Genomic DNA, 25644 nt, shown 5'->3' on the forward strand with positions numbered 1-25644 from the left:
CCATAGTATTTATCTTTTTGACACTCATGGGATTAGGAGTGATGGCCCATTTTTCAGTCCTGATATTGGAAATTTGTGTCTTCTCTCTTTTGTCTTGGTTAGCCTGGTTAGGAGTTTATCAATTTTGTTGCTGATTTCAGGAGCAGGCTTTTGATTTTGTTGATTTTCTCGGTTGTTTTCCTGTTTTCAATTTAATTGATTTCTGCTTATTTTCTTTGCATCTGTTTACTGTGTAATTAATTTGCTCTTTTTAATATAGTTTCCTAAAGTGGAAGCTTAGATTATTGACTTTAGATTTTTCTTCTTTTCTACTGTATGCATTTAGTGCTATATGTTTTCCTCTAGGCACTGCTTTTGCTGCATCTCACAAATTTGATGGGTTGTATTTTCATTTTTATTTAATTAAAAATATTTCTTATTTCTCTTGAGATTTTTCCTTTGACCCATGTGTTGTTTAGAAGTGCATTGCTTAATCGCTAAATATTTTGATATTTTCCAGCAATCTTTCTGTTACTGATTTCTAATTTAATTCCATCTGAGAGCAGATGTTGTATGACTTCTATTCTTTTAAATTTGTTCTGGTATGTTTTATGGCCCAGGATGTGGTCTATCTTGGTGAATGTTTAATATGAGCTCTATAAGAATGTATATTCTGCTGTTGTTGGATTAAGTCGTCTATAGATGTCAATTATATACAGTTGTATGTTAGTACTCTTTAGTTCAATTATATTCTGCCTGCTGGATCTGCCAATTATCGATAAAGGGGTGTTGAAGTCTCCAAGTACAATAATGAGTTTGTCTATTTCTCCTTGCAGTTCTATCAATTTTTTGCCTCATAGATTTTCACACTCTATTGCTAGGCACTTCATTACTATGTAATGCCCCTCTTTATCCCTAGTAATTTTCCTTATTCTGGTATCTATTTTGTCTGAAATTAATATAGCTTCTCCAACTATATTTTGATTAGTTTTGGCATGGTATATCTTTCTGCATCTCTTTACTTTTACTCTGTGTTTTCACATTTACAGTGAGTTTCACGTAGACAAGATATAGTTGGTTCTTTTTTTTATCCAGTCTTGTTCTTTTATTGATGCGTTTAAACTATTCACATTTAAAGTGATCATTAATATAGTTGGATCAATATGTATCACATTTGTAATATTTTTACTTTGTTGCCCTTAGTCTTTGTTTTCTTATTGGTTTTGCTATGGTCTTCCACTCCTAGCTTTCTCTAGTTTTAGTTAAACATTTTATATGATTTAATTTTCTTTCACTCTTAGCATATCAATTAAAAATTTTTTCTGTAGTGATTGTTCTAGAGTTTGGTGTATACATTTATATCCTCTCAAATAACACTGTGCTGCTTCAAATAACACTATACTGATGGGTAGTGCAGTTACACTTTCAAATAACCCTATACTGCTTCATGGGTAGTGCAGTTACCTTATAACAGATTATTCCCAATTCCCTCCTCCCATTTCTTATAACATTGCTGTCATTCATTTCCCTTATCCACAAGCTATAATCATGAATGACATTGTTGTTATTATTATTTAAAACAAAGACTGTTATCTTTTGAGTCAACAAAGAATAAGAAAAATAAAAGGTTTTGTTTTATCTTTATGTGTTCCTTCTCTCTATTTCTTTATGTAGAGCTGAATTTCTAACCTATATCATTTGCCTTCTCATTGAAAACTTTTAACATTTCTTACAAGGCAGCTCTACTGTTTTGAACATTAAGTGAAACATTGTTATACATATATATTTATAAAAATAAAGCTATTCACAGTTCTGGGTTTCAGTGTTCATCAAGGTGCCAACATAAAAAATTACTGATGTTTCATGCAGGTGTCTAAACTCAATATGCTCAAATTTAAGAGTGATATGAATAATTTACTATTGCAAAAAGTAAAGATGTCACGTGCATTATTGCAAATACTGTGTTGATTTCTGATTACCTCCAGAATTGTAACTTACAAAGAAAAGAAGGCAGGAATATAGATGTTCAGCACCACAGGAAAATGATACTTCATTATGTAAAGTTGCATTGCATTCATGCTATCCAAAAAGGACTTCATTCATGTTAATTAACGTGCTTTTTATCTAAGAATTTTTATCACTCAGATTCTCTTTGCACTCAAAAGCAGTGTCTGTCACAACCCACCATCCTTCATGTCATTTGGGCGTGACAAACACAGAGCAACAGATGTGGAGCTTTTCCCTGGGGCTTGAAAAAGCATTAGTTGTAAAAGCAGAGATTTAGGGTTAGAGGCTCTGTTGTACCAGAGTGGAGAACCTGATCTCTAGTAACAGAGACACCTACATGTCCATATGTTCTTTAATACCTTTATTTTCACATGTGTTTGTTAGATATGGGCCCTCTAAAGAGCTGGGCTCAGAACATAGGTCTTTTTCTCCTATGTTTTCTTAAGAAAAAAAAAAAAAACCGTCAGCCAAAATTAGCTTCATTAACAATAGACCTCCTCTCCAAGAAGAAACATACACCTTTATATAGTCTGATCATTTGTTTACAGCATTCATTGTTGATTTAGTATCTTACGTTTTTAATGACTTTACCTGTTTTAACAAGCATGAAAAGCATCAATTCCTAAGCTCAATCAAATGCTGTTTCTCTGGTTACACAATAAAAAATGATTTCTTTCCTCTTCCTTCTGAACTCCTTTACCATTCATTTGAATCACTTCTGAGGTAATGAGCATAGTCTGCCCTCTATTACAGTGATTTGGGTGTATCACCTTTCCATTTCCATTTATTGAGTTAACAAATATTTATTGTGCACAAAACAAACTGCCAGCCCCTATGAAGCCAAGGTAAATAATTTAGATTGTGACTTCTTGAAGACAGGTGGATATGCCTGATGTTTGCATTGCCCAGACTTGCTTGCAGGTGACATCCATAACTGTTAAAGACTATGTGCCAGGAAATGCAGTATACCTGATCTTCAACTGATAAAACTTCCAAAATTTACCTGCTAATTTTGAGAGTATAATGGGAAATTTGAAGTGCAATTGAATGACATCTGTCTGGCAATTTAATCTGAGTCATAACAATAATGGTAACAACATAAAATCATTAAGATCTCTGTGGTAATCTTTGCACTTTTTCCTCCTAGGATTTCCAGACTGTACTACCATCGTTTGAGCTCTTCTCGAAGTATGGAAAATTATATTCAAAAGCTGGACAGATTGTATAAAGGTATGACTTTTTGCTAAGGAGTACTTCAAAAAGTATATTAAGTAACACTTAAAAATCTAATGGGGTTGACTTAACTATCAAGCATTTTAAAAATCATGCTATAATAATATTTATGTGAAATAAGACTCCATAAATTTCTTTCATTCTAATGTAATGGTTTTCAACATTTAAAAGATAATGAATATTACTTTTCAGATTTCTTCTCCAAAATTAACCAAGAATGCATTAAGAAATATAAACTTAAAAATCTAAAATACTCCTTTTTTTTTTTTGGAGACAGAACCTTGCCCTGTTACCCAGGCTGGAGTGCAGTGGCATGATCTTGGCTCACTGCAACCTCTGCCTCTCAGATTCAAGTGATTCTCCTGCCTCAGCCCCCAGAGTCTCTGGGACTACAGGCAGCACCACCATGCCTGGCTAATTTTTGTATTTTTAGTAGAGATGATGTTTCACCATGTTGGCCAGGCTGGTTGGTCTCAAACTCCTGGCCTCAAGTGATCTGCCTGCCACAGCCTCCAAAAGTGCCAGTATTAACAGGTGTGAGCCACCATGCCCAGCCCTTAAATACCCTTTATCTTTAATTAATACAATAAATACTTTTACACAATACAGTGAAAAAATACTGTTGGTGCCCCAAAGCTGAAATACTTCTTAGTGCTGTGTGGATACGGTATCATTTCAAATACTTTACTGAATAATGGACATTGAAGTATGAAGTATCTTACAATACCAAAGAAACAGTCTAGAATTCTGATTATCAATGTTTAGAGGATATATAAGAACAAAGATAAGCATATAAAATTCAAAAACAAAAAATAAGCTCTCAATGAATACTGTATTGGATTCCTAAGGCATTTTAGAATAGAGCAGTGGTTGCAATTGAAGTGTGTCTAATACGAAGTATTGTGACATTTTCAGCAAAATTTAAATAATGTATTGGGTGAAAACAGCAAAGATCACTGCAGTTGAAGGGAAGGGGCAGAAATGAGAAATCATGCTAGTTAGAATACCCTACCTATCCTCTCAGACCAAGAACGAAGGAGAAAGCAGTAGGCTGTTAGAAAGAGCCCAGGGTAGATCCAGGCAAAGTTCCTTCGATTTTATGTTAATATTTCTTCTCTACCCACTGAGTCCTTCAACTTGAAAGTTAATATGTTAAACGCAGATACCAATGTTTACTTTGTAGCTACTCCAAAGGAATACATGAGGGGGAATATGAAATATTCTGAGCTAATTGAAAATGTATATATAATACCAAGTGGAATTGCTGTTTCAAAGGTTTATAAAGTATCATTACCCATTGGAGCATTTATCTGGTATTTGAGAGCCAGAGTATGAAGTAGTCTAAATAAAATGTCTCATATTTGTGTGTGACGTCAGCTTTTAACTCAAAGATGTATCAATCCTGTTTATGATGATGAAAGATTGAAAATAACTTGAACACTCATTAATATATGTTAGATAAATAATAAAAACACATATAAGGCAGTACTATGCAGACACACTAAAATGTTATAAATCATTACCTATTAATTTTTTTAAATGCCTACGATATATTTCTAGGAAAAGAAGCCTGGATTCAAAGTACCCTGTGTAGTCTTATTTCACTTAAAAATACATATATATGTGTATATACATACATATACACATGCGTATATGTATAAAAACACACTTGCACACATAATATATTTAATATATATATATACATTTGTATGTTGTAAAAATGCTAATGGTGGTTATCTCTGGGTGGTGAGATTATGAGTCCTTTTTGTGGGATACTGCTTTTTATTTCTTTTTTTTTGATGTTTTAATGCAACCAGACAAAATTAAAGTATTAAAACAGAATACTCCAATAGGGACTGTTTGCTCTACTCTCTCAATTACAAAAACATCTTGACTTTATTCTACTTAATCATAATAATTTAGAGGCAATTATCTTTTTTTCTGAAGGCGAAATAATTACTTGCTAAATTATTTATACAGAAAGACAAAGATGAGTAACAAATGGTATACATTATTTTTAATTAAAAAGAATGTGCAATGCAAAGACAGAAATATGTTATGGGATTTTTTTAATGTTTGCTAACTCTTCTTTTGGATTTATAACAATTTTGTGAATTGACGATATTATAAAAACGTCATCTCCGTTTCTTTGATAGGAAATGAATGTGTAATGTTAGTGTTTAATTTTGGTAAGTGAAGGGTAGCAGCCTTAGCTGAGGCTGTCCTATTCAGATTTAATTTAACCAAATACAACAAAGTGCTTCTGCTTTTCGTGAAAAAGGCCAAGATGGGGACACCTGCACCAAACTGTTGAATAAGGATGCTGTAGTAATTTTTAGAGCTATCTATTTGATTGCTTCAGCTTCAAGGTAGTTCATCACTTCACTATAATTCACCCGACATTGCCTTTTACACCCAATACTACATTTTCCCATCAGTTCGATTAGAAATAGTGATGCCTTTATCAGATTAATCTTTCTTTCCTTTAGCATGTCTGAGTTTAGGATAAACAGTGCCTGTACCTAGCTGTTTTTATTAATGCACTAAGATTTTAACCACTGAAAAATACACAGAACTAGCTCTTCAACACACACATATTGTAAAATCTACTGTCTGACTAGGATAACATTACTCCTTTTAGTGTCTTTAATTTGTCTTTTTAAGTGGTCACTATTTGTAACCTTCAATAGTTTCCCCAAAACAGTTTGGTCTAAATCAGAATGTGCTACGTCCTGTCAGAGTGCTTTGCCATCCTTTTAGCTTCAATTATCTTTCCAGGCAGAGTCTCTTTAAACATTTTTGTGGAGAAAAGTTAGCAAGATAAGGTTAAAATCATTGGTTGTAATTTTATGAATTGGATACTGTACTCAATTCAGTCTGACATCAACGTGAGTTTTCTTGCATTACGTGCTTCTCAGCTTCCTCCATTTCTTTGCGAATGGGCTTTGGTCCAGGCTGTCTTTCTGCTAAAAAGTGGCTCAATTTTGAGGGCCAATGAGGTGAGTTTTAACTAAACTATTTGTTAGGTTTGAAAAACAATGTGCTTTGTCCCCTTTCCCATAGGAATTTGGCATATGGACAACTCAGCTTAAAAAAGAAAAAAAAGAAAAGAAAATGAAAAATAAGTATAGTTAGCACCTGGATTGGGAAGGGGGTTAAATGCCATTGTCTTTTTCCAGAGGGTGTAAGATCTTAGCAACTGCGTAAGGAAACAAAAATTTCTATGAGGGGAGAGCAATAGTTAAGCATATAAGTTAATGTATGCCAGTTAGGAGTTAAAATTTAGTTTAATAAGAAAAAATATTAAATGTCTTTCAGTTTGGCATTATGTGAACTTATAACCCTTTTAAGTTTTGGCATAGTAAATTGGCAAAGAGAAAAAAATAAAGATATCTTTAGTATCTTTCTCTCGGTTCAATTGTCTTTGACTAAAAATGTTATAACCACCCCACCTACCTGTTTGAAGGTGTTTTGCTGTGGTTTTTCCATAATGGAGGCAGATTTGCTAGCTATTCCCTGCGTCTCGTGTGTGGCACGCATAATTAAGATGGGCTTTTTTCGTTGTTTGTTTTTGTTTTTGTTTATGTTTTTTTCAGAGACAGGGTTTCAGTTGCCCAGGCTGGAATGCAGTGGTGTGATCATAGCTCACTGCAACCTTGAACTCCTGGGCTCAAGTGATCCACATGCCTCAGCCTTTTGAGTTGGGACTACAGGTACACAACCCCCATGCCTGGTTAGTTTTTAAATTTTTTGTAGAAATGGGATCTTGCTGTGTTTCCCAGACGAGATCATGGTTGTTCATGAAGATCTGCAGTAGCGTAGATGCAGAAGAGAGAACAGGGCTAAAAATGAGTCAAGTCTGGGGCTGTGACCTCCTGACATTAATTAAACAAAATCTGAGAGAGAAAGACTTAGAGAATTAAGGAATTCGTGTTTCTGAGGTTCCTTTTTTTCTTCTTTCATTTTATTATTTTGTTTTTAGAAAACGGAAGACGAAATATAAAACTGAGATTAAGGTGTGAAGTGAGTGTGAATAGAAGACCCCACTGCCTGGAGTCCTGGATTCTTCCATACTGATGAGTGACCTTGATTCCCTTAATCTCTGTAGTTTTTCTCTCTTATGAGTCAGAAGAAACTTTAACCATCTGCCTTTTAAAACTCAACAGTTCTAAAAGGAAAACACAGATGAAGATCCTGTAGAAAATATACATACTATGATTCAGTAAACTATAAAATTTTGTAGCTCTAGTCATGAATTGTGTGTGTGTGTGTGTGTGTGTGTGTGTGTGTGTGTGTGTTGGAAATCTCTTTAGATTTTCAACCTTTTCAAACAAATACTTATACTTGAGTCTTTTACCTCTGAGAATGTCTATAACAATCACAGCCCCTGGTGACCAACAGTGCCACAAATGTTTCCACTCAAGTACTCGTATTCTGACCCATCACCCAGGTCACAAATGATGAGACCAGTGTTGGGTACCCAAATTAAGGGCAACTAACATGTAAGTAGGATGATGAATGGTAAATTGTGTAAAATAGTTCAGCATAAAAGCTCTGCCCTGAGGGACATAGTGACTCATTAGACCAATTAGAAACCCCTCAGACTGTCAAACTTGTGACACACAGATGCAACAGACACAGACTAGTGAGTGTGGGAGCAGAAACACAGGCACTCTCAAATAGAGAAGACATTTCCAAGTCTCTGCTGCCAAGGGAGCAAAGAGATCATCTAGTTGCCAGGACTGTGTCAGATCCTGCATGACTCTGAACTGTAGTTGGTTTCCAAAAAGCTGGGCTTTATGTGAGGTTCCTGTTTTTTATGCAATGCTTAGATTTTCCTGGAATCCTTGGAAGTTAATTCAACATTTGAGATTCCTATATCCTTTTATCCCATCCCATGTGTAGCCTTACACTAAAACTTCCTGCTAGAGGTAGCCTAAAGGAATGTTTGTTTCCTGCACCTGAAGAGAATAACAGTAAACTTACTGCATATGATTTGGGGGTTGGATCCAATGTTAGAACACAGGCACAGGAAATGTGATTCGTTGATCATAAAAGCTTTAATTTAAAACTGATGGTCAGAGAAATCCACACTCTGGGAAATGTTATAGGCCAAATGACCTGTTTCTTCAACAAATAAATTACAAAACTCAGGGGAAAAAAGGAACCTATTAAAAAGACATTATCGATCTCTCTGTGTGTGTACAGTTTTGGGCTCCTGATTTAAATAAACAAATTGTAAAAGAAAAGATCTTTTGAAACAATTAGAAGTTTCAACACTGATTGAATACTGGTGGTATAAAAGGATTATTGGGCTTTTTTTTTTTTTTTTAGGTGTCATATGGTATTGTTTTGTTTTACAAAGTTGTAGAGATGTTGAAATATTTGCAGATTTGGTGATACGATGTCTGGGATTTAATCTGAAAGTCAAAGAAGTGAGTGGAAATACATATACTCCCCATCTTATAATGGGGTTATGTCCCAATAAACCCACTGTAAATTGGAAATATCATAAGTTGAAAATATTATAAGTAAAAAATGCATTTAGTACAACTAACTCACCAAACAGCTTAGCTTAGCTTCAACTACCTTAAATATGCTCAGAACACATACATTAGCCTATAGTTGGGCAAAATCATCTAACACAAAGCCTATTTTATAATAGAGTGTTGACAAGCCCATGTAATTTATTGAATACTGTGCTAAAAGTGAAAAACCAAATAATTGCATGCATACTCAACGTATGGTTTCTACTGAATTCATTGTAAACCAAAAAGTATCTAAAATATGTCTCTTTTTTGTTTTTTCTGCGATAGAGTCTTACTCTGTCACCCAGGTTGGAGTGCAGTGGCATGATCTCAGCCCACTGCAACCTCTACCTCCCAGGCTCAAGTGATCCTCCCACCTCAGCCTCCCAAGTAGCTGGGACCACAGGCGTGCACCACCATGCCTGGCTAAATTTTTTGTACTTTTGGTAGACACAGGGTTTTCCTGTGTTGCCCAGGCTGGTCTTGAACTCCTGAGCTCAAGCAATCTGCCCGCCTCAGCCTCCCAAAGTACTGGGATTACAGGCTTGAGCCACTGAACCCAGCCTTGAGATGAGTTTCAATTAATTTAGGAATTTATTTGGCCAAGGTTAAGGACATGCTCTTGACACTGGACCTGTCAGCACAGATCCTGACAACATGTGCCCAAAGTGGTCAAGCTACAACTTGGTTTTATACATTTTAAAGAGACCTAAGACATCAAGAAATACATATACGACGTACATTGGTTCAGTCTGGAAAGGCAGGATGACTCACACTTGAAATGTGAGGGTAGGAGGTAGGAGGATTTGAGGGAAGCTTCCAGGTCATAGGTGGATTCAAAGATTTTCCAACTGGCAGTTGGTTCAAATAATTTACCTAAAGACCTGAAATCCATAGAAGACAGTATCTGGGTTCAAATAAGGGGAGGAGACCAAGGTTCTCATTATGCAGATGAAGCCTCTAGGTGGCAGACTTCAGAGAGCATAGATTGTAAATGTTTCTTATCTAACTTAAAAAAGTATCAGACTCAGTAAATTATCTCCTGGATCAGCAAAAAGACCTGAAAAAAAATTCTCTATAGAATGTAGATTTTCCCCATAAGAGACAGCTTTGCAGGGCCATTTCAGAATATGTCAAAAAAATATATTTTAGGGTAAAATACCTCAATTTCTTTAAAGGCCTGATATTTGTCATATGATGCTATACTACAGTCAGGCTAGAATTTGGTGTCTTATCGCTACAAAAAGGCTTAAGATCTCTGTTTTAATGTTAATACTGGTCAGTAGTGCCTGGATTTCAAAGGGGGAAGGGTATAATGAAGCATGTCCAACTCTCTGTGCCCTGTCCCCACTCCCATAACCCATCATGGCCTGAACTGGTTTTTCAAGTTAACTTTGAAATACGCTTGGCCAAGAGGAGGGGTCTGTTTAGATGTCTGGGAGATGCTTAGAATTTTATTTTTAGTTTACAGCGTATTGCTTTAGGAATACTCTTACACTGTTGGTGGGAGTGGAAATTAGTTAAACCATTGTGGAAGACAGTGTGGCCATTTCTCAAGGATCTAGAAATAGAAATTCCATTTGACCCAGCAATCCCATTACTGGGTATATACCCAAAGGACTATAAATCATTCTATTATAAAGATACATGCACACATATGTTCATTGCAGCCCTATGTACAATAGCAAAGACCTGGAACCAACTCAAATGCCCATCAATGATAGACTGGACAAAGAAAATGTGGCACATATACACCATGGAATACTATGCAGCCATAAAAAATGATGAGTTCCTTTATAGGGACTTGGATGAATCTGGAAACCATCATTCTCAGCAAACTGACACAAGAACAGAAAACCAAATACCACATGTTCTCACTCATAGGCAGATGTTGAACAATGAGAACACGTGAACTCAGGGACAGGAGCATCATACACTGGGGGCAGTGGGGGGTGGCTGGGGGAGGGACAGTGAGGGGTGGGGAGGGATAACATGGGGAGAAATGCTGGATATAGATGAAGGGGGAATAGAGGCAGCAAACCACCTGGTTATGCAACAACCCTGCATGACCTGCACGTGTACCCCAGAACCTAAAGTAAAATAATAAAAAAATATATTTATTTTTAGTTTACAGCATATTGCTTTTGTACTATCATAAAGTAAAAAAATCATGAGTCAGCCATCAAAAATAGAGGACCATCTGTACATATAAAAAAAAGATTAACGAAGAATTGGTTATTGTTAAAGCTGATTGGCTATATGAAGATTTATCATACAATTTTGTATACTTTTGTAAGGTTTTGGTTGTTTCTAAACTTATAATAAAATAAATAATTGATGATGTTCATTGGACCGTGAAGCCATTTTCTCCCATAAGTTTGTATAAATGGCGACCATGGCCCCAAACTGAACCCAGATATGAATAGCTTTCATTGATTTCATAGACTCTGACCTCTGTTCTTCCAGAGAAGGTGGTACTCAGGTCAAAACTTCTATGCAGGGCCGGGCGCGGTGGCTCAAGCCTGTAATCCCAGCACTTTGGGAGGCCGAAGCGGGTGGATCACGAGGTCAACAGATCGAGACCATCCTGGTCAACATGGTGAAACCCCGTCTCTACTAAAACTACAAAAAATGAGCTGGGCATGGTGGCGCGTGCCTGTAATCCCAGCTACACAGGAGGCTGAGGCAGGAGAATTGCCTGAACCCAGGAGGCGGAGGTTGCAGTGAGCCGAGATCGCGCCATTGCACTCCAGCCTGGGTAACAAGAGCGAAACTCTGTCTCAAAAAAACAAACAAACAAACAAACAAAAACTTCTATGCATTCTATTGTTCAGAATGTGAGTTTGATTTGCTCATGAGACTCAAGTTTTTGAATGCTTAAGGCTCTTTGTAACTAGTGTATGTAAGTAATATCATTGTTCATAACCACTATCTACCTCTCCCTCTGGGCAAACATAAGTTTATGCTAACTATAGAGGTGTCCAGATGGGCCAAAACTGCCTTTGCATTAAGGTGAGAGAAAACCAAGATGAAATCTTATTAGAAAATATAATTGGAGAAAGCAGTTTGTCTGTTTCTTCTGGAAAACTACTAGACTACATCAACATATATACTATTTATTTTCTGTATTCTCAATCTGAGCCACTTAAAATTAATGAGATCTTATTGAGGGAATGTGTTCTCTTTCCGGGTCCACAAGGGGGCGCAGTTTTCAGGGCAAGAACTTCCCAGTGCCATGCTCCTCTCCCATCTCTCTCCATCCAGGAGATTAGCAGTTTAAGTTTGAACTTCGCGGGCGCAGGAAGAAACTAAGAGTCAGTCACTCCAGCGGAAGTTCTAAGGAACTGCTTTCATTGGCCAGGGGTCTTAGAGAAGGTGCGGGTTCCTCCCAGGTTAAAAGTCCCCTTCTTCCACACCCCTTCAGACTCCATGTTTGGGTCCCCTTCCATGAACATTCCCTTTGAGGAAGCCGTCTTTCTCTCTCCTGGATTTTCCCAATGGAGTCCTGTTCCACACTCTCTCGGGGAAGCCTGTCTTCCCCTCCTAAACTCCATCTCTATTCCCTTCTACTCAGTGTGGAAGCTGCCTTCCTCTGCTGGATTCCATCTTTCTGGATTCTCTCACTCAGTGTGAGGGTTAGCTGTTTCTTTCTCTCTCCTTCTCAGGTTTCTCTCTCTACCTAAATAAATCACTTTCTGTAAACACTTTTGAGTCCGGCATTTACTATGCCATGGTCCCCTCTCTCATTCTTGAGAGGGCAGGAGACCAAGAACCTAGGGAAATGTCCTCTCAGGGGAGCTGAGGGCACCCTGAACCCCTGAACCCCAATATAACATTATGTTTGACCAAAACTGTTAATACCTTGATCTTATTCTCCAGACTTGATTCTGAATGAATACTGACCACTAAAAACACCAAGAGCACCACGGTGGATGTTTAAAGGCATATACCTTGAGAGTCTTCAGAATTAGATGCTTCAGTTCTCCTGAAATCAAAAGCACATCGGCTTTGCTGTAGTTAATCAGGTAATACCTTTCTTCTCCATTACTCTAATTTCTTTGAGGGCAAATATTGTCTTTCTTGTTAAATGCCCTATACCCAACATCTAACAGAGTACCTGGCACAAAGTGAAATCCATTGGATGTGTTAATGATAAATAAAGAAGTTCAAAAAATGTTTCAATAGAAGCTATAAAATACAACTAAGCAAAGTCATTCCCATAAAACATCATTTCTCATTTGAATTCATGAATTGTGACCTGTTATTTTTAACTAGTCTCACTAATTTATAGTTCTCTATGATTTAGATGTAGACTGTGATGTACACTAAGTGGGTTGATCCTGAGATCAAGCTGTGATTGCTGCTTGGGTGAAGTGTTCCTTTTGTGAAATAAATCATCTTTCATATCTGTAAACTTTAGTATAATTGGTTATTTGTCCCATATATTGTTGTGGTTGTCAACTTAAGATTCTGTTCTCATCTGGCGATGTTATGAATCTTGTTATTTTGTCCCCCTTTTTGCTCTGGTTTTTCACATCTATGGCCTACCTGTTACAGCTGCATGGCATCCAGCTCTGTGCTAAAGTCATATTATTTATTTTTTTAAAACCTCGGCTCTTCTTTTAACTTTGCCCTGATTTTCTCTTGCATTTTATTTTCTCTTCCATTTTAAGCTGGCTTTTGAGGAACAAGTGGAACAATAATTTACTACATTAGATGAACTTATGTGAGGTAATGATGATGCATGGAAAGTGGCAGTATTGCTGGATCAGAATTCACCTGGTTACAGATTTTAATAAACCGAAGAATACATTTTTATTGCAAATCGAGTGAATGACTGAACAAATTGCTGGGGAATGCTGTTTAGGTTGTTCTATTTTTCATGAATTAAATTCTACTTAGCTGCTGTCTCTGAGCTTATTTAAAACCACAATTCATCACATCTTTTGTGTTACATCTTCAACTATCTTGCTTCAGCTGTTAGTAGGAGTTTACTACTACCAATGAAAAATTTCAAATTAGAGTAATGGCATCAATTTGGACTGACATGAGAATAGCTATTTAATGGCCAAGCACACATACGTTCATGACTCTCATTTTGTAATTCAAAGCTTTTTCCTGTGGGAATGGAGAGATCTCCAACCTGATCTGGGGCATGGACTTTGCCTGTTCCTTTTGAGGCTCAGTGTCCCCAGCAGGCTCCCTCACAGGGCACAGTAGGGGACTGCTAAGCACTCTTCCATTTCTAAATATTTCAACTCATTAATGCGGGAATCACCTTGCTGCTGGTACTGGCAGATACAGTCACTTACCAGTACACTGAGTTGAGTTTATAGTTCTCAGCTTCATAGTCATGATCATGGGATGCAATGAGGCAGTTCATTAGCACACTGTGACTTTAAGCAATCCTTGCCACAAGTGACATGTCTGTTCATTAAAGAATTTTTATATTAAGAAATGACGAAACTGCACATGCTCATCAGAATAAATCACTTAAGCAGGTAAAGGGGAAACATAAAGTGTGTGTTGAATGTGTAGTTGAGAAGTTAATTTGCCACTTTGTCTGTGGGATTATAAGACCATACAAATTGCAAGTGAAACCCAAGCTCTATGAAATCAAATAATGATTATTTACTGGGCTGGAATTGTTCTATAGTTAACTTATTTTCCAGCTTGAAATTAGTCTGTGCTGTTTAATATATTTTCAAGGCATTTATATTTCATTCCAAACTACCTAACAGAAATAGTTTTCATAACCTTCTCCATGTGGAAATAATTCATTTGAATAAAGGAAGCCTAAAAACTAAGTTAAAAAAAAAAAAAAAGACTAGTTCTTTATTCAAACTATTAACATCACTGACCAGGAGAAGAGAAAACACACAAAATCATTTTGTCATTTTTGAATAATGAGTAATTTGCTCATTCACTTCTCAACAAGGATTCAATACAGAATCTTTCATTTGTGAACATTACTGTATTAAAAGTAATATGAACAGAGAATTTTTTAAAGTAAATAGAAATCACTAGAATCTGAAGAGTAATTAAAAGTGAAAAAAATGGTTACTTAGCATTTTTGTTTGTTTGTTTGTTTGTTTTTTAAGTTTGCTGTCTGCCTAAAAGTTCAGAAAATAGGATGGGAGTTGGATGGAAATAGTTAAGGCAAATTTCTTAGAGAAGGCAAATGTTAGGTCCTTAATAGTTAGACTCTTGAGTTGATTGAATTGAAAATACGAGTGAGAGAGGTTATCTGACCAAACAAATTCCATAAGCAAAAACACGGAAACAAAAATGATCAAGATATATGCATAAGGAAATTTTTAAGTCTTAATTGGACACTTAGCAAAAAAAAAGAGATTAAAGTAGTTTGACATGAAGTAAGCTTCAAGAGAATTAAATTAGAACAAATTTTCATTTGATATCAAGGTAAAGCAACTCTAGCAAACTATTAATTTTTCATTCACTCAATGGCCTCAAAATATCCGAATATTTTGAAATATTTATAATACTAAGAATCTTTCCATTTTTATTTTTACCATTGTAGAGACATAAACAAAAGAACACTTCCACACTATTTATTACCCACTATTTATTGAAAAATCAGTAATATTCAACAGTCAAACATTGGTTGCATGATGTGGTTCATTAATATTCTGACTGATATTTCTAAAACCATGTGAAGTTTTTATTATCCCTATACTCAGATGAGGAAATTAAGGCAGGATATGTAACTCCACCAATGCCAAAAGGTAAACAGCAAAATTTGGATCTGAGGATTGGACCGGGTCGAGCGTAAGCCTCGAGTTCAGGCAGGCTTTTGCCTGTTGCAGTAGAATGTCACTCCTGATCTGATTGTTTACAGGACTCCAAAGGCTGTGCTGTCTCCTTGGCACGAGATGGCATTCTGGAAACCAAGAGTATGCCAATTTACTCCTTTCTTTTAGTGAATAATTTTATCTTTGGCTAGAATCGGGGTGGTGATTATCTTTTCTGCTGTACTTTTTAAGGTCCAGCGATGACAATCCATTTCTTTGTGCCATTGTTATGAAGGAAGAAAGTATTTTTTTTTGTTATTGTTATAGTGAATGCAATTCACAGCATTACAGTCACTTGATTCTTATAAGGCCAAGTAAAAGAAGGAGAGCAAGAAAGGGAGCATGAAATCTTACTTTCGGGTGGAGAAAACAGTTATTTCAAATAGTATGTAACTTTGTAGGTAAATGTGTATGCATGCACACATACTATAAATGTAAAGTGTAATTAAAACCCTTGAAATAACTCAGCAAATAGTACACAGAGAAATTCTTTGTTTCCACCTTATGACTACCATGCTCTCTCAAGCCACTGGCTTATGATACCAAAATATTCTCCCCTTTAAGACAAAATGGGTAGAAATAAAGAGAGCAACTCAGCATCAAGAAGAGAAAAAAAAACTGAGAATAACATATTGGGAACAGAAACTGCAATCTAACTAGTGCCTCCCCACCTTCATTACCATCATTCCAAATAAATCTCCCTGCTCCTCTTGAGCTGGCAAATAAAAAAATCAACCCACAAGATATATGTGTGTGCTTCTCCTGATGAGCATCACCATCCATCTACAGCATGTCCCACATGCCAGTGTGAAGACGGGCTAGAGGGAGAATTAAAGACTTCAGAAAGTCCACAGCATAATCAAGAAAGCTTTTTTCTTCTGACTACACAGCTTTCATCTCTGTCTCGTGTGATTTTCTCCCCATCTCTTTTACTCTGTGGCAAAGATGCTGATTGCTGATGGGACAATAACGGATCATATACCTAACCTTCCAGGGCAACCAATTGGTTTCAAATCTTTGGCACAAATACTCGTGATAAGTTTCATTTTGGCAAGGACTGTTAGTTCAAGTATATCCATGTTCTCACATTAGAATCGAATTTTGAGGTTTTAAAAGGTGTTCAAGTGTATTTTTTTGATTTAATAAAAAACATTTCTTAAAATATATGGCAGAATGCAGACATTGCCTCATATTGGGATGGAATTTCACTGGAAGTACTAGAGATATTACTTGATCTGAAATAGTTCAGTATTTTTGTATGTTTGTTTTTATTACAAGACAAGTGACCCTACTGTATAGAAGGTGATATTTTTTATTGTTTGAGGCTTGGCGGCATATGGTGAGATCCCTAAGAAATCATTTATTTTAACTCCCCACTCCTGATGGAATCCTTTCTAAAAAAATATCCATTGCTCCTGCTTGAGCACTTCTAATTCTTGGAAGTTACTCTGCCTCTCAAGTGTGTATGTTCCATTTAGAGCATTTCTGATTATTTAAAAGTTCTTTGTTTCATGGAGTTTGTGATTTCACTTACTGTCCTAACTTGGTGATTTAGAACAAGTTGATTCCCTTTCTCATATGGCTGTCTGTCAAGCATTTAGAAAAGATCCCTGAGATTTCTCTGTGTTAAACATCTTTAGGTTCCATAACTTCGTCCTCTAGATATTTCTACCACTGCCTTTCCATGGCATTGTTAATCAAAATCCTCATTTCTACTGACTTGATCTCAGAATCCTTCTCCCCATGGCTCTGCAGACAGCCACTATTCCATTTGAATTGAGATTCAAGCCGAAACCTGTTTTCTCTCCTTGGTATTTCCGGTTTCAATATAATAAAGTTCAGTGAAGATGGAGGTAGGGAATGGCTTAAAGCTCTTTAATAATTTGAACATGCTCTAGTTTGGGTACTGGTCCAAGGCTGATGTCAGAGTTTCCTGTATTCTAAATTCAGCTAAGGAATTATATAGGATGTCAACTGTGTCCTTGATAATACAGGTTCCATTAAAAAAGACTGTTTTTGAGCAGATCATCGGGACCAAAATACTCACATTTGGCATGATCCTCAGTGTTAGATTATTAAGGAAAGAAAGAAATAAAAGTGAATGAGTGCTATCTGGAAAAATTATGTCAGAATTTGGGTTTGGTTTAGTTTAAGAAATTATCAGTTAGCTTTTATTCATTTTTATTCAAGTCCATACACTTCATGGCTTGTGTCAAACATCTAAAATCTAGAATATTCTTGTTTGACAGTAACATATACCACAAGTTCGTGACAGGTTGCATTTAGGAGTGCTATTTTCATATAAAGTTATAGAAGATTTTTAGAAAAAGAAATATTGCTTAGAAGTTTAACCTCCTTTACACTTATCATCATCTTCTGCCAAGGGGACCAGGGAATGTTCTGTCTTTGTTGCATGAGATCATACGCTTCTCCTGCCAAACTTCAGAGAGGCCACCCAAAGTACGGATTTCTCCATCTGTCAGCACCAGGAAACCATTGAAATTTATGGATGAATAATCATTAATACAATTTTATAGCTCTTTCTTTGGGTGTTTTTGTGAAAAAAGTTAAGCATGCAAATACAGTGACTATCTGAGATGAATCAGTATAAAACTTCTTGGGTTTATTTTTTAATAGGTTGCTTTCAAATAGTAACAGAGCACTTAATTTCTCCCCACTTGACCTACATACTCTATGTATGCTGGTGGCACAAACTAAATAAACATCAAATATCTCTACTTATTAGGAAAAATAGCTAATGCATGCTGGGCTTAATACCTAGGTGATGATGTGTTGACACATGCAGCAAATCACTATGGCACACGTTTACCTATGTAACAAACCTACACATCCTGCACATGTATCCCAGAACTTAAAATAAAATAATATATATCTCTGCTTATGGCTGGAATTCAGTGCAATAGCAGTTCATTTGCTTAGGACTCCTGAATGATAACCCAAATGCCTTTGCTTAATAAAAATGGAAAAATGACTACTTAAATGGGGTTTTTGGGGTGAAATATATATATATATATATATATATATATTTATATATAATTGTTGTTGTTGTTCTTGTTGTTTTGTTGTTTTGAGATGGAGTCTCACTCCGTCACCCAGGCTGGAGTGCATCTTGGCTCACTGCAACCTCCACCTCCCAGGTTCAAGCAATTCTCCTTCCTCAGCCTCCCGAGTAGCTGGGATTACAGGCGTGTATCACCATGCCCTACTAATTTTTGTATTTTTAGTAGAGACAGGGTTTCACCACGTTGGCCAGGCTCAGGTAATCCACCTGTCTTGGCCTCCCAAAGTGCTGGGATTACAGGTGTGAGCCACTGTGCCTGGCCGAAAATATATCTTTTAAATGAGCCCCAGGGAGGTGGTTGCGTGAATAAAAGAAATCCTTGGGGTGAAATGAGTGAGAACGTCAGATGAAGAGTATTGTTGACTTAGAGAATGTTGGTACCATGTGAATCTTGGACTAGGGCCTGGTTTAGGAAGGAAGATGATTCAGTCTGAAATATATTTACTTTGAAGTGACTGCATGATATTTACATTAAAATGTCTTGCAGAATGTGAAATTATGAAGGTGTAGTTCTTGTAAAAGTCAGGACCAAAAATATAAAGTTAGGCATCAGTCCGATTACAGGTTATGTTTGCATCAATGGCAGGGGATTAGTTCACTGAAGTGGTTAAAAGTGAATAGAGAGCCCGAGAGCTGAGCATAGGAGAAGAGGATTCAAAGGAAAAAAGAAACTGAATTATGGTAGAAATCTTTTTAACTGTCACAAAAGCCTAATAAAAGAGAATTCAAAGAGATTTCACATGGTCATCAGCTTCAAATGCTGCCTAGAAAGACGATGTCATATAGTGAGAAAAGGTTCAGCTGAACTGTTTTTCCTTATCACTGATTCTTCCAATTGCTCCCAGTTTCATCCAGTAACAAGATCATTTTCTCTGACAGTTTGTAAATGTTCTGCTGTGTATGGTCACAATTCAACCAGGTCACCATCACTAGGGCATGAACTCTGAAGCACTTTTTTTGAATAAATGTGATGAGATGTGTGTCATCCTTTATCCCCTGATGGCGTCTTTTAGCTACTTAGCTAAGGATAAAATGGAATGAAGTCTGTCTCTGTGTAACACTAACTTGACTGTATAAAAAAGTAAAGTTCATGGCATTGGATCATTGATATAATATCATGATCAACTGCGCTAGCCAGCCTAGACATTTGATTCAAGTTGCATTGTGTACTGCCTATTGATTCACTGCAGGTATTTCATTCAAAAAAAACTTATATTTCATTAGAAATGATATAATTCTCTTAAATAATTTTTTGCCACCAAATAGAAAGAAAGGGCAAATATGTGGGAAGTAATTTCTTCCTAGTGACCAGCTGAACAATGTAAACCTTTTGCTCTTTCGTTATAGTGTTGATTTATTTGATGAAAATTGTGCTCGTGAATGAAACAGAAGATCCAATAAACTCTTCACTTTCTTTTCATCATCTTATCTCTTCTATCATGTGATCGACTTTATGCTCATCATGCAGAGATCAACTGGTTCTCAGAACAGATGGTGTTCTCTTTACCACCAGCTTATCCTTCTATAGTTCTGCAGGTGGCAAGGCCAGATGGATTAACTTCCTGAAATTAAACTTTTCACCAAATTTGTATAAGTAAGCAGACGTTTTATTAACATGGACTTCTGAACGTGGAGCAATGCACAGAGATGATTGATTAGAAAATCTAATTAAAGGCAACAATATGGATGAACTGAAGTAGTAGCTTCACTCTGAAAATAAACATCATATTTATATTCAATACTCCTGAGTAAAAAAAAAGCTGAAATGAGAATATGTGTTACAGTGAATGGCCAAATGACCATTGTCTGTTCATGATTTTCATTTATCCTCAGAAATCTAAAACTGACTATAGATAAATAAATATTTTAAAACAGTATATAACATAAGTTCAGAAATTGTGTATAAATCCAGAAGCATTTTTTACTTTAACAGAGAATCTTGGACCATCACTCAAATTCCTAACTTCACTTAAGTTCTGTCATCCAACGTTCACTTTAATGATGTTTTTATCATCCAAAATTCAATTTGAAAAAAAAAAAAATGAACAATGTTCTTATTGTTGCAAGAGCCTAAGGAGTTTAGAGAGGTGCTTCCCCACAAGAATTAGAAAGAAAATATAACATCCCCATACATCAAGCTGTAAAACCAACACAGAGCAGATCAGAAATCTACAAAGCTACTAGCTGGCTCGATCTTAGTCATTCAAGTCACAAATTATCATTTTATTAGCGAGACCTTCTCTGGTAACCAAACCTACTGTCTCTACCCGTCCATTCACTTACCACTTCAACCCTGTTTTCCTTTCTGCATAATTTTTGTTATTACCGCATGTTCATTTGTTTATTGAATGTCTTCTTCCCAGAATAAGTACTTCCTAAGAACCAGAAGTTTTCTGTTTCATCATTAATAGTGTCTCTCCGTCTCAAACAATATGACACTTGATAAGCACTTACACATTATTCTTAAATGAATGAGTATAAATGAATACAGAGGAGGTGGAGAGTTCCTGGGCCAGCAAGTCTGCCCCATAATGAGACCTAATGTATTAATATATCTGAAAGAAGCTGGGCCGTAGAGTGGGTTTGTTAGAACATGGAGGCACAGAGGCAAAAGCTTATAATGCCCAACCAGGCACTTTCTAGAAGAGAGAGCTCTTAGTCATCACCCCTTAGTACTCTTGCTATGAGTGGTAGGAGCCAAGGAGGCTTTGCTTTTACCCTTAGACATCTCTTTCTCTTTCCTCCATAAACACTTCCTTTCTCTTTTCCTTCTCCTTCTTAAACGGAACATAAACATACACTAGGCACTAGAGCCTAATTTCTGAGGTTCAGTCCTGGCTCTGCCACTTAAAAGGTGATCTTGGGCAAGTTACTTATTCTCTCTCTGCCCTACTTTTAAAAATACAAAATAATTTTAATAGTCCCCAGCTATATTTTGAATATTGAATGACAAAATGCATGTCAGTCACTCATAATGAAGTGTCTTCCTGCTTTAACAGATAGTAAGCACTCAGTAAATGCTGCTACTATTTCATCTTCTGTTGATTTTTACTTCTGACATATTATAGGAGCTCAAATATTAATCTACTTTAACAAAACCTACTATGTCTAATGTCTATTACTTTTTGCTTTAATGAATTTTCAATCTTTCTAGTCCTTCCTTGTACACATTTATTCTATACTGAGGTTTTTTTTTTACTTTCAGTGTCATTATATGCCTTCCAGTTCAATTATTCTAGCATTTGGTGAACAATCCTAATCTAACATCTATGCTCTTATTTATTTTTAATTCAGATATTCAAATCTCTTCACTTCTGTCTTTTTTGAACCTCAGTCCACACAGAAGCTACTCTGAATCATGAACTTTGTTTTCTGGCGGAGGTGTATGGGGGGCAGAATTCTAAGATTGCCCCCTCAATATCCTGTCCCACAGTGTTGACACCCTCCATACTGCAAATTGGTGCGGATTTACTCCTATGATGAGGCTATGTTGTACGGCACAGGTAGGGAGATTATCCAGGTGAGCCTGACCTAATATCATAAGCCCTTTAAAACAATGCTTTTCTCTGGCTGGTCACAGAGCTGAATCAGCAGTTCGGGGCCTGAGAAGACTTGAATGTACTGTTGCTGGCTTGAAGACGGAGGGAACCACAGGGAAGGAATGTGGACAGCCTCTAGGAACTGAGAGGCACTGACAACCAGCAAAACAATGAGAGCTGTAGTCCCATAACTGCAAGGAACTGAATTCTGCTGGGAACAAAAATGGGCTTAAGGTGGGTTATTCTGCAGGGACTCTGGTAGAGAACTCAGCCTAGGCAACACATTGATTTCAGCATTGTGATTCTCTGAGAAGAGAACCCAAACACCATACCTTCTATCCTATAGAACTATGAGCTAATAAAGGGATGTTGTTTTAAGCCCCTTAATTTGTGGTAATTTGTTACACAGCAATAGGTAACTAATATCATGTTTGCCTTGAGGTATGCCTACCAAAAACCTGTATTAATTATTATGAACACAGCTAAATCATGGTTATGTACCAGAAATATTATCAGTCTGTTAGCATCTGTCTAATTGAGAGACAGGAAACCAGCTAAAGTACTGGACTCCCTAACACTAAATAAGTTGACTTCCAAGCCATTCCCATTCTTTCCTGGTAGTATGCCTACATTTCAACATATTTCTAGTATTTTAGACATTTAAATATATAATACTCTATAATTTCCTGAATAATGTGAGTATAAGATTACCAAGTAAAAGAGAATACTCTGCTTTGAGTAGTAAATTATAGAACATGCTCCAATGTGAGCATTAAGTTCTCTCCATAAATAAGTTATTGAAAAGAGGCTTTATACAGTTAAATGGATATCTGCTCAAGCAAACTATCTGTTCACATAATAGTCTATAAATAAACAATATATAAAGCCATTTAAGAAGATTACAAATGAGCTCAAAATCTGGAAGAGGTCATCTATTTCTCCCTTCTGGAAATAATAACTACATCTCAATCTTGTAAGTCTGTAAGACATGAGATCTCATAATCTCACCAACAGGATATTTGGGGGATGTGACCATGTCATTCCTGCCATTCCCACTCTTCAAACCTTTATTATTAATTAATGTCAAGGAAATTAAACAATTTTTAAATTTTGAATCTCTCTTGTCATGTTTGGGCTTTGAGAGGTTGAATTAAGACACTTTTACTTCACCCAGAGTTGCTCAAAAAAAGCCCACAATGACATCCCCTCAGAGGCAGAAGATAGAACAGGGCAATGAAAAGTCCTTCTAGAGTTTGTCTAGTGAGATGAGAGTGTTTAGAAGGAGAAATGAGAAGGGAAATGAGATCACTTTCCCAAAGCTGTTATATGCTCTCTGATACAATGTTTCCCACAAAGGCTTGTATAGTGAAGTAATGTTGGCTTTGGTGTTAAGTTTAGCAAAAGCCATGGGTTTGAAGGAGCTTTCAGGAGCTCTGTGGTAATATATGCAATAAATTAAATCTATCATCAAGAGTAGCATTTTTAATAGCAGGATTGGAGAGAGGAAAAAAAAAAGTTACAGATGGCCAGGCGCAGTGGCTCACGCCTGTAATCCTAGCACTTTGGGAAGCCGAGGTGGGTAGATCACCTGAGGTCAGGAGTTCAAGACCAGCCTGGCCAACATGGTGAAAACCCATCTTAAGAAAATAATAAAAATAAATTAATTAATTTAAAAAGTTACAGATTACATGCTGCTTTATTTCATAGGAAAAAAGTTATGAAAGCCCTAATCCTTCCAATATAAGTTATTTTGCAATAATTCATAGAAGCCAGAATGTTTCAGTCAGGGTCCAATCAGGATGCAAAACCACACAGTAATCTGAACAGGGACAGATTCATATAAAGAATTAATAACTGTAACACAAGATTGGCATACCAAGGGATTGTCCAAGAAGAAGTACAGAGAACTCTAAAGAATACAAGAATACAAATAGAAGAAGCAGACACTACCCCTAGGGCTGAGATAGAGCATCCAGGAAGAGCTCCCACTCCCTAGGTCAGTTAGAGGGCTTGGTTCTGCCTCACAGAATGGCAGAGAAGTCACTGTGCTGCTGTACCAGCAGAACTTATAAATCCACCCTTTAGGGTACCGGGAAAACCTTTTCACTGGAGATGTCTCACTTGAGCCAGTCTGCTACAAAACTGCCCAAGGAGGAGACTGGGGGAAGCTTTATATCAGAGAGCATAGAACAGCCTTGGGAAAATGATTTCTTTCCCTTCCCTTTGGCTGGTTGGGGGTGCTGCTGTCTGCTACACATCACAGGAGTCAGGCACTGAAGAAGCTGCTCATACTGCAAGAACCAGATGCTGGAAAAGCCACCCACAGTTTAGGAGTCTGGCACTGGAGAAGTCTCATGTTCTGTAGTGCCAAGCTCTGGAGTCACAAGAGACAGATGTTGGAGAAGTGGCCCTTGCTGGATAAGTGGCTTGTGCTGCAAGAGCCTGCTGATTGAGCACACTGGGACCGGAAGTAAGCCCTCCCTCCTGAAATGTCTCTCTAGTGCCCTCTACTGATAATATGTATCATGCCAACTGACAAAGGGGAAATGTTTCAAGGCCCCAAACCTATTTTCACAGATTAGGCATTGAGGGTGGAGTGCAGCTGAGAGGTAATGAATTGGTAAATGGCAAAGAGAGAACTTTCTTTAATGCAATCTCTGTAGCTAGTATAGTGTTTTTTCTTTTCTTTCTTATCTGTGAAGTAATTCTGATACTTGCACTTGACTAACTACTTGAGGATTTTATTCCCTTCTACTACCTCTAATCCTTGAGAATGTTTACGTCTTGGGGATTAACAGACACAACAACCTTTGTATTTATAACATGCTGTGATTCCACCCATCTCTTCACATTCCTCTCTCTCAAAAAAGACAATATCTTTTTTTCCCCTTGTTGAACCTGAGTGAGTTTATACCTCTACCACTCTGAGCTTTCTTCTCCAGGGCAAATATGTCCAAGCATTCTCGTATTTGTGGATGTAGATATAGAGTATGATATCGCACTTGTCCCGGCTGATTTGGTGGAGTGATCCTCTCAAAAATAGATGCTCTACGAAGACGGCCGTGTTGCTTTCGATAGTTTTACACAGAGATTCAGTGGAGTTCAGGACTGTTGAGCTATTTTTACTTTGAAAGATACAGACCACAGTTTCAAAAAGCTCTTGAATTTATTGTATTTTTTAAAAATGTAAAAACATGTTACATTAATGAAACTGCTTTGCACGTATCGTGTTTGTTATCTTCCTTGTTAAGTCTCTGGAGACCTTTATTTAATTCATTTAGTGATCCATCCACCATATTTAGTCCACGGAGATTTTGGAAAACATTTTATTACCACCTGAACTTGAAGGCATTTTCTATGCTAACAAAGATCCATTCACTCAGCAGTTATTCATTCATGCATTGACTCATTTATTATATAAACATATATTAAGCATATAATTTTCCATGGGTGGTTGTGGGAAA

At 36.7% G+C, this 25644-nt stretch overlaps 1 protein-coding gene across 4 annotated transcripts in view; it reads left to right on the forward strand.

Annotated features, from left to right (window-relative positions):
- SPATA17 (spermatogenesis associated 17) overlaps positions 1 to 7467 on the forward strand; it is a 207680-nt gene extending 200213 nt beyond the window's left edge. For 3 of the 4 annotated variants that reach the window (XM_017526307.2, XM_017526311.2, XM_017526312.2), the window contains 2 exons: positions 3134 to 3216; positions 7209 to 7467. In XM_017526307.2, the coding sequence (XP_017381796.1) occupies positions 3134 to 3214 (81 nt within the window). In that variant the 3' untranslated portion in view covers positions 3215 to 3216; positions 7209 to 7467. Of the gene's footprint in view, positions 1 to 3133; positions 3217 to 7201 lie in introns of all 4 variants that reach the window. The other variant, XM_037737704.1, reaches the window with a different exon arrangement.
- The last annotated feature ends 18177 nt before the right edge of the window (positions 7468 to 25644 follow it).

This window comes from Cebus imitator, unplaced genomic scaffold, assembly GCF_001604975.1.
Source record: "Cebus imitator isolate Cc_AM_T3 unplaced genomic scaffold, Cebus_imitator-1.0 Scaffold42, whole genome shotgun sequence".
NCBI lineage: Eukaryota > Metazoa > Chordata > Mammalia > Primates > Cebidae > Cebus > Cebus imitator.